The sequence below is a fragment of the Phaethon lepturus genome, unplaced genomic scaffold (assembly GCF_000687285.1).
Source record: "Phaethon lepturus isolate BGI_N335 unplaced genomic scaffold, ASM68728v1 scaffold39146, whole genome shotgun sequence".
In the NCBI taxonomy this organism is placed as follows: domain Eukaryota; kingdom Metazoa; phylum Chordata; class Aves; order Phaethontiformes; family Phaethontidae; genus Phaethon; species Phaethon lepturus.
Window position 1 is genome coordinate 9,990 of NW_010549069.1, and position 10,060 is coordinate 20,049.

Below are 10,060 nucleotides of genomic sequence, written 5' to 3' on the forward strand. Positions count from 1 at the left end.
TTTCCCCCACCTACTCCCAGCTCAACAGAGTTCACAGCGTAGCTTCAGGCAAGGAAAGCTATGCCAGGTCCAGAATTTTATCTCTTCTTCAGTGCAGTACTCGGGTGAAACAATCACTTGAAGTAAGGCTAGCAAAGACAGCGGAAGGTATAATTTTAAGACTGAGCATGGGAAAAGAGGTGAAAAGGCTGGTATAACAGATCTCTTCCATCTCTAACTTCTTACGTGACACTTCTACCCCATCTCTGCCACCAGGTACGTGTCAAGACCTGGGCTATCCGCTCTGCGCGAGCATGCGACATCTCCGAGCTTCGCTTGCGGCAGACAATATGTTTAGAGGAGTCTGATTACCGTTAAGTAACCTAGATTTCTGTTTCTCCTTCTGTGATTGTAGTTTATTTTTATCACGTTCTGCATACAGCAGCCTCCTTCCTGCCTTTTCTTTTGATTGTTCTCGTTTTTCTGCTTTTCCGAACACTGAGCGGTAATTGTCTTGTGGTGTTTTTTTTAAACAATTGAGTAGATTCCTGTGATTAGGCCTTATTTTCTGGTATCTGGCTGCTGTTCATGATGGTGGTGTACGAAGCGCAATTAATACCAGCTGGTTTTCCTAAGCAAGGCAAACAAAGGCAGAGAGTAGTAAAAAGACTCAAGAAAGACCAAGCATATTTTAAATGTGTTTTTTTTTTTTCCCCCCCAAATATTCTAGCGCCAAGAGCTATACTGATCAGAGGGCTTGTAATTATACAGAAAACCTTTCCAGCAGACGCACGCACACACACTCTTGCTCTCTGCTAATTTTATCACGCTTTTAAAAGGTTAAAAAAGCTGTGTAAGCAAAACGAATTTTATTGTTAATAACTGTTTTTAAAATATTTTATAAGTAGGTTTCTTAATTTCAGATCCAAACTCAGTTTGCTGCTGCATTGCAGATCCCTTTTGCTTCTGACTCAGCCCTGTGGCCTTAAACTGTTACTTCAGTTTGAGGTCAGAAGTGATTCCTGCAGCTGCAATTAAATGCCTGCAAATTAAACCAGATTGGGACAGCAGCTGTGAGCAGCCGCTCTCTGGTTCCTGGGTTGTCACTGGTGCTGAGACCAGCAGAGACCGGTGGTGTTAGCCCAGGGGTTGCCTGACCTGGAGCCCATGGTGGTGAGTCGTCGAGTTTCTCCATACGCCTCCTCGAAGCGTCTCCCAGCAGTGGTGTTACTGCCGTTGGTTTCCGTAGCCTTTGGATCACAGCTTTATGCATCAGGTTTTTAATTTCTGCGATTGCGGCTTCAGGTTCTGCCAAGACCGGCTCCAAATCTTGCTCCTTGTCATACTGAAGACCCCATGCAGACTCTCCAAGGGGTTTCTCTCTTCTGCCAGTGCCATTTGGCCGCGTCTCTGACGTCTCCCAGTTAAGCAGTGTATTGTCACTCAGCTTGGTGCCCAGGTCATTACCTTGTTGTCCATCTGTTGTCCACTCCATGTACCCTGGAGGTACCACGTACATCGGTACTGCTGGCATTGTCCTCCCCTGTTGACAGGATGGGCTCTAATTAGTCCGCAGCAAGCCTGGCAGGCATACAGAGTGTGTTTTTTATATATATAGTTGTATGTAACTTAACCAGGGAACGTCTATCGTGACTGCCTAGGCACGATGGCATGGAGCTTCCCACTTGTGATAGAGGTTTGATTCTCCCCCGATGAAAGGGGAAGCAAAAACACATGTGAGAGATCAGGCACCTCTTAAGTGGAGGGACGGTGGGGTTTTCCCCAGCTAATAAAGTAGCTAGGCTCCCTCCTTCCCCTTTCAAATATATCGGGGTTTGTAACTTCTTAGAAGGTTTTTATTAAGTGCAAGTTTGGGATTTATGGTGTTGTCAGTACAGAGACAAATAAATACGTTGTTCTCACTTAGCAACCTGAGCTAAATTCTGACAAAAGTAGGTGTTTTGTCTTCTTTTATACAAAAGATAGAGATGCAATGTCCTGTAACCATGACTGCCAGCCAGGCTGTATGTTTTGTAGTGATCTTACATATATAAAAGTAAATATAAGTATATATCCTTATATACTTAAAATGTGCATGCCCAGGACTTGAATGTTTCCTTTTGGCTTACCTTACTGGGTAACCTTGGGTAAAAAAAATCAGGTGATTAATGCCATTAATGAATTTGGTGCTATCAGCTACTAATGACTCACCTTGGAGTCACTGCTGGTCGCGGCGTACAGGAGGGTGTTTAAAGTGTCTCTTTGCAGGCAGATCCAGGTCTTTCTACTGGAAAAATGCCTCCTTGCATCCTGACCCTAAATCCTGACTCCGGGCAAGCCAGTGGAGGCGGGGAACCAGCGCCAGTATGGTTTAGTGATGCTCTGGCTTACTTATGGTTCTTTCACAAACTCTGAAAGTATATGGAGTTAAAGTTGACTATGTATAGAAACAAAGTAGGCTAAAACTGGAGGGAAACAAGCCAGTTTTAATGACCCAATCTGGTTTGCTGAGGTATCCCATGATACTTTTTTCCCCTTGGAAAACTGCAAGGGAAAAAACCCATTCCTACTAGTCTACAGCTTCGCACAGATCATTTTTAGGACCCCTGACGCTCTTGATCTTGGTTTGTGGGTTTGGATACGTTTTCATCCAGTGAACTGCTGCAGCAGTTGGACATGTTACCTCCCTTCAGCTGCTTGTCACCCCTCCTGTCCCTGCAGTGGCTGTGCAGAAATGGAGTGTGCGAATGCTTCGTGGCTTTGGGCAAAGAAAAAGATGTCTTAGGTGAGCCTGTGGTGGCAACCAGCTGAGCCAAGATGGAGGTTAGTCCCTCAGCCGTTCCTGCCTACTTGCCCACTGAAGGTGAATCCCCCCACAAGCCCACAACAGGATTTCAAAGAGAAACCAGCAACAAGCTGCTGAAGTTAAATGCAGCTAGATCACTTGGACAGGAGCAAAGGGCAGAGCTCTACAGTAGCCTCCAGCACGCTGTGTGGGAGCCCCTGCAGATCTTTGAGGTGCCCCTGGGAGATTGGGCTGGGCGCTCAGCTCTATTGCATGGCTGGGAAACAGAGACAGAAGCTACATGACTTGGTGTCGGGACTGATGTAGGAAGCTCTTCAGCGCAGAAACTCAAACCTAGAGGCTCCAGGACTCACATCCCTCCTCCTCTCTGATGCAAATGTTTTAGTAAGTCATCCTGGGGCAACTTTCTTCTGTACAGAAGCATTGGTGATGTTATTTCCAAGAAAATACACCTCTTTTGGGACACCTGTTACTGTAGGGTTTCTGCAGAGCTTCTGAATTCTTGAAACACTGCAATTTGTCTTTGAGATTTTTGGTTGTATTCCCATGGGTTTCTTAGATTATAATTCGTGCAGGAATCTCAGCCGCAGTCGGAACTGGTCAAGCACAGTGGTTACACAGGAATTATAACTCCTAAGTTTTATATTTAGCTGTATCAGAAAAAAAAAAAAAAGTTGTGTAGGAGTCCAGTGTGGGTCTTAGAGATCAGATTAAAGCAGAGGCTGCTTCTGGACAAATGGACATTGCAAAAATGATAGTTTTAGACAAGCTGGATTTCCCTCCCAAAAGACTTAGCCTTTGCACGATCAAAGTGTTCAAAAAACATGTGGATGTGGCACTTCAGGACATGGTTTAGGGGACATGGTAGTGCTGGATTAATGATTGGACTTGATGATCTTGAAGGTCCTTTCCAACCTAGTGATTCTGTGATTCTGTGAAAATGTGCTTTGTCTTGAAAACATCCCTTACAACCAAAGGCATTCCCACGGCCATGTAGGATTTCAGCAGAAAGATCTTACTTTTCTTATCCTAAGGAAGCTGAGAAGTGAGGACTGTTCAAGCCTAGGATTATCGCTGTAAAATAATACTGGCATTGTAATGGTTGTGTCACAGTCGGCTTCGGCAATACCTGCCCTTGCAGCCCTGACTCCCACAGCTCAGCGAACGGTATCGCTGATACCATTTATAAGGGGTACATTTGCTCCGATACGCAGGTTTATAAATCTTCTGATGCTGGGGAGTGAGGATAATAAAAAGTTACATTTATGCCTCTGTCCTTTAAAACAAAGCCAGGTGATGCTTGAGGGTGTCTAACCAAAGCTAGAAGGAGAATGTAAGAACTTTAATTAGACAAATTGGAGTCAGGCTGGCTCATTACACTTACAAAATTCATGAGCACTGAAAAAATAGGATCTTGATTTTTGTTTTTTTTCCCCATGTTCAGGAAGGGCAGGAGCTTGCTGGAGCAAGCTTTCAGTCTCGACTGCGTGCAGCTTGGGGCAGGGAGAGCATCCTTGCACGGGCAGCAACCCTGCTCCTTCCCATGCCGTCGGCGCCACTGGCCACAGGTTGTTCCTCCTTCCCAGCTCTCATTGCACACAACTCACACACGGATGCAATTTTTCACTCTCCTCTCTAGGTGGAGGTGCCCCTGCGGATTTTTCTAATCCCAGCTCCTTCTCCTTGATAATTGTTTGTGAGCCATGTGGAGCGGCTGCATTGACAGCCTGCGAATTTGGTGTGATGCCTGTAATCAGCTCGTGAGACGGCACGGGAGGCCACCCACTGCCCTCAGGACTATCCGCCACTTAGGCCTGTCAAGAAACACTTAGAAACCAGAGGAAGTCGGTGCAAAGTAGGGCAAGGGATGGGAAGGGATGGAGCATGGCTGGGCACCTCCTCAGAGGTGAACCGTGGTGGGGAGCCAGGAGCAGGAGGAAAATCGCAGTAGATTGGAGGAGCTGGTGATAAACTGCTTAAAGTTTTTAAATGAAGCAGTGCTTGGCTCTAAAATCTGGATACCTGTGCTCAAAAGCTCCCATTCCTGCACCTCCTCTTCTCTAATGATTCACGGATACCAAGTCCAGATACCAGAAGACACCAGAAGAGAGTGGTATAGTCACTCAGACTGGAAACCCAGCCCGGCGATTCCTCCATCGAGCCTGTAAATCATTGGAGCTGTAGCAGCCATTTCCCAAAGGCACAGCCTTGAGCCTTTGGTGTAGTGGGGGCAAAGACATGGTATGCTCTGGGGAGGTGCACAGTGCCCATCACCCTGCCTCTGGGCTCAGGAATAGATAGCAACTGCTGGGTCCTTGCCAACTGCTGCCTTCCAAACTCCTTGTGCTTCTCTGCAGCATTTTCTCTCTTGTTTCACTGGTGTGTCTTTGTTTCCAGCAAATTTGTTCTCATCCGTGCTCTTCTGCCCCAGCCTAGCCCCACAGTGTTGCCTCTGTACAGGATCCAGATGCATGGAGAACTCCATGTTGAAACAACAGCCTCTTGTCTTGGCCATGGGTCTCCACCATCTTCCTTTCTGCATCATCTGCCAAATCAAGTTTGTCTCATTACCAGCATTAATCTCTCTTCTTGCTCATACCTCTCCTGCAATCTTGCTTCTTTCTTAAAACTACACCATTTTCTTCCATTGAAGCATCCAACTGTGGGGCTACTGCAGTCATCGCTTCTGCAGTCATCTTGGTTGTGACTCAAGTTTCCTCCTTTCCTTACTCTTGCTCCTCTCTAACTTCCCTCTCCACTTGGATTGTTATTGCTTTCCCTTCCCTTTTACTCCGCCATTCTGTTCTCCTTGACTTGGTAAAGCTCCAGTTGGTAAACAGCCCAGTTTTCCATCTCTCTGCCTCCATCTTCACCTCTCAGCCCTAATGAACGATTTTTTTCCTTCCTTATCCTAATGCTCTTTTCTTCAGTTCAGCTGTATGGGACTCATCGGATCCAATTAGCATTCTAATTGAGCAATCTGGTGGTTTGAGGGTTGAAGGATAAGCCTCTTTGGAGCCAATCCCTCCTTCCAAATCGACTTTCTAGGTCACTTGGAGCAGCCAACTCCAACTGCAGTGGTTAGGGTTGCCCAAATGCTACTGGAACCTGGGAAAGTTGACTCCCTTAAATCAGTGGAGATTTCACCAACGCAGTTAATGAAGTCCAGAGAGCTGCTCAGCGATGTTTAGGTGGCATCATCTACCAACCAGTGTCCACTTTGCTTGCTGAACTCCTAATATTCCTTTATTTAATAAAGATTCCCTGTCCAAATTCAGTGAAGCTTAAGCTGCTTGACCTGCTGACATATTTACTGCTCTAGAACTGGTTTAAGAGGTGTAGGGTTAGACCTTTATCAAATGGCTTGGTCTTTGCAACTTCAGGCATTCAAAAGCCATCTCTCAGGCTTCAAAAATCTTAATAGTCATAAAGAAAAAAAACCCACAGGGATTTTAAAAAAATTCCTGTGCTTTTAAAATTCATGTCTTGGTGGACATGAGGTCAGAATTTTCGAGGCAAGAAGGAAAAGAAAAAGAAACAGAAATCTTGGCTTATTATTACACAGTCACTCTGTGACAGTGTTTGATGGTACCAGACACTTCAGGTATGGCTTCAGGTACAGCAACACCAGAGACTCTGTCCTTCTGCTGAGATAATGTTGTTGATGCTGAAAACAAAACTAGTAGCAAAACAAATAGCATGAATTCTTGGAGTTTGAAGGTGAGGGAGGAAGGGCAGAGTGCTGCTGGAGGTGTAGTAGAGCCCTGAGTAAGGTTGCTCTCCCATTGACAGCATTTGGCCGGGGTTCGGTGTTGCGGGATGCTAGCAGCAGTTGTGGTGTGATGTTTCTCCCCATGCCCAGCTTCCCCTGGCTTGTCGGGGTGCTCGCTCAGCCAGACCGATGAAGTAATCTGGAAAGAAACCTCAAAAAGATAGGCAATGTGAAAAAGCTGGATTTGTCCCGTAATCTGGGTCACGGTCCAGGAATATCCCGAACCGGTACTGGACTGAAACCAATACTGCACTGAAACCAGTACTGCAGATCCATGCCCAGAGCTCCCAGCTGCAAGGAGGAGCACTTGTCTTGCCTGCATTGAGACATTTCCAGCGCAGAAGTCTTCATCTGAGCTGCACCCCTTTGCTAGTCAGCAGGGATGAACGGGCACCGTTGGGGACATTTCACATGAGCACTCATAAATGTCTGTCTTGGGAGGAGAACAAAACCTCTTAAAAAGGCTCATTTCTCTGTGCTGAGCTGCAAAGGGAGCCCGTAGGATGAGAGGAAGCAGCCTTAAGGTGCACCAGGGGAGGTTTAGATTGGATATTAGGAAAAATTTCTTCACTGAAAAGGTTTTTAAGCATTGGAACAGGCTGCCAAGGGAAGTGGTTGAGTCCCCATCTCTGGAAGTATTTAAAGGACATGTAGACGTGGTGCTTAGGGACATGGTTTAGTGGTGGGCTTGGCAGTGCTGGGTTAACGGTTGGACTCCATGATCTTAAAGGTCTTTTCCAACATAAATGATTCTCTGAGTCTACGACTTATGGTGTGATGAATCCCACTGATTCTCTGTTACATGTTTGTGCAACAACAGTGCTGTAGGTGCCAGATCTGTGACTCAGGCTGTAGGCAGGGTGATGATGATGATGATGATGATAATAATAATAATAATAATAATAATACTCCTGCGGTTGTTTTCTTAGGGATGAATTTGCCTCGATAGTCAGTGTTCTTTGGCCAGCCCCTAGGAATTAAACTCATTAAGCTCTCCTTGTTGATGGCCCTTTTGCTGACAGTGATCTGAGGTTGAGGAGTACCTGCTCGTTGTTGGATGCTCTCCTTGACCTGTTTACCCTCATCCCACTTTGTGACCTGCGGGCAAGAGTTCACAGATTGGCTAAAGCAATTTCAAAACTGTAGAAAACAAACCCTCATTAGTTTCCTAAATCTAGTCCTCATGTTGGGAATTTGGGAGATTAGATTTAAATCTATAGCAACATTTAATTTCATATTCACAGCAGGGTGGTTGCTGTAAGTGGAGGAGCGAGTTCATCTGCAGCACCAAATTGAATCTGAAAGTAAAATGCTTTTATTACCGCTAGCCTCACAGCGGTCTCTCTCCCAGGCTCGGCTGCATCTTTTCTGTTTCAAAAACTGCTGCTCTTCCACTTCATGGTCAAATCCTTCCATCAACATACAAGCAGAGGCCGGAAACCCAACCAAATTTGTCATCTACACAGATGTGCTGTATCCAGGCTATAAATACCTGAATCCATGGGGCAGCACCAGCAAAGCCAGGCTTAACACTATTTTAGCTTTACTCTTCCTCAAAGCTCTTTCCTCAAAACTCTTTCCTCTTTTCCGCAAAGCCATCCATTTTAGACTGCTTTACAGTTTCTGGAAGCATTCAGATTTTGCAAATATACTTCCCAGAACTTGGAAAATGTAAAAAAAAATAATCATTCAGTCATTTTCGAGAGGGAAGAAGATTAAGACAAAACCCTCATTCTTGCCCTGACTAAGAAGAACTGCCGTCGCTTTCTTGGGCTCAGGGCTGGACTCGCGGTGGCCAAGAAGAGGAGGAAGGGTTCCTGCTTGGAGTCGTGGTGAAAGCCTCGTGGGACTCTGGAAATGCTCCCCGGATTTTGAAAACCAGCACCGTGCTTATGCAGGGCTTACCTAGCAGTTGTGCTTCTCAACATCTTCCTCTCAGCCTCCAAAAAGACGAGATGCACTGTGGATGCATGTATAATGTAGCAGCTTGCAAAATATGTTCTCCCATGCTTTTCTTTTTCTTTTTTTTTTTTTTTTTTTAAAGCCCCCAAATCACTATTTGCTGGCAGGTTTTTGGCTTTGGCTGAATTTTTTTTTTAATTTTGCTGCATTTTTGGCTGAAAACTTTTTGGCCAGGCATTGCTAAAGACTTCCATTTTCGGCCTAAAATTCCCGGTTTGGGGCTGTTGGGTTTTGTTTGCATGTTTGGGTTTTTTTGGATGAAAAAGAGAAAATATTGTAGGGGAGAGTAATTTGAAGACAGAAGTCATTCCCTGCGAATAGGTTTGTTTAATTAATAACCCCAGTTCTGCTTGAAACAAATTTTGATGGAAATTCTCTGACTGTCACTATTATCCAACCACGCTGAAGCTGATGAGGCAGCGACTCTCCTCCGTGCTGTTTATATTAACATACGCAATGACTTAGATCCCTGCAAAATTGCGGAGAGCTCTGCATTATTCAAGTGTTGGAGGAGGCAACAAGAAAAATGATCCATGGTTATAATAAATGGCCTGCTATCTCTTGTTTCTATTAATAGCTCCTTTATAGCCCAAATGTTTACATTGGAGTGGGGTGGTGTAGTCTGCACAGACCCTGGGAGGAGGAATGAATTGTGTTGAGCCAACCACCACCACTGATATTTGGCTTTTTCCTATCCAGGTGAGGACCCCCAGCTCCAATGATTTTGTGCTGGGTGGGGAAAATGCCGGTGAACTGGGTAAAAATGCAGAAGGGGGCATTTCCAGAAGGCCAGGTTGGATGGAGCTTTGAGCAGCCTGGTCTGGAAGGTGTCCCTGCCTATGGCAGGAGGGTTGGAACTAGGTGGTCTTTAAGGTCCTTTCCAACCCAACCCATTCTATGACCAAATGGCGTTGCAGTGATTTCTAGCTTGTCTTTTGGCTGGAAAGGGTTTAAACCCAATAGTTGGGTTCAACCCTTGATTTAAGCCCAATGGTTGGGTTTAACCCCTCATTTAAACCCAATAGCTGGGTTCAGCCCAACAGTTGGGTTCGACTCGTCATTGAATGAAGGGTTGAACCCAACACAGCTAAACCCTGCAGTCTGGGATGCTTTAATTTTCAAACACTTCTGCATGGGGAGACACCCCAATTTGTCCCCACAAATAGCTCTGGTGCTGTCTACAAGCTGTGGCATCTACTCTGCTCCTCGTAGCTAAATGTTTCTGCTTCTCTTTTTGTGTTTGGTTTTTTTTCTATTCAAAGGTGGGCCTTAATGTTCTGGTTCAGAGAGCAAACAAGTTTACCCCTGCCACTCGTCTCTTGATCCAGAGGTTTGTGCCATTCCCTGCAGTCGGTAAGAAATAACGCGTTTTCTCCTTATTCAAAATGTTGGCTGTAAACTTACCGGTGAATAAAAGCCAATGGGGTGGATGCCTAAGTCCTGCCTTCCTGCTTTACGCCACTGCTGCCGTGTCCCCTTGGCAGCAGGTCCCTGAGTTGGTACAGACAGCGACGGGATGGTGCAAAGCACCATTTCAGCAG

The 10,060-nt window shown here is 45.6% G+C and overlaps 1 protein-coding gene across 1 annotated transcript in view; it reads left to right on the plus strand.

Moving 5' to 3' along the window:
- Nucleotides 1-10,060, plus strand: part of SFXN5 (sideroflexin 5) — a gene marked incomplete at both ends in the record, with an annotated part of 23,925 nt that overhangs the window by 7,065 nt on the left and 6,800 nt on the right. The window contains one exon of the mRNA XM_010290163.1: nt 9,782-9,872. Coding sequence (XP_010288465.1) covers nt 9,782-9,872 — 91 coding nt within the window. The remainder of the gene's footprint in view (nt 1-9,781; nt 9,873-10,060) is intronic.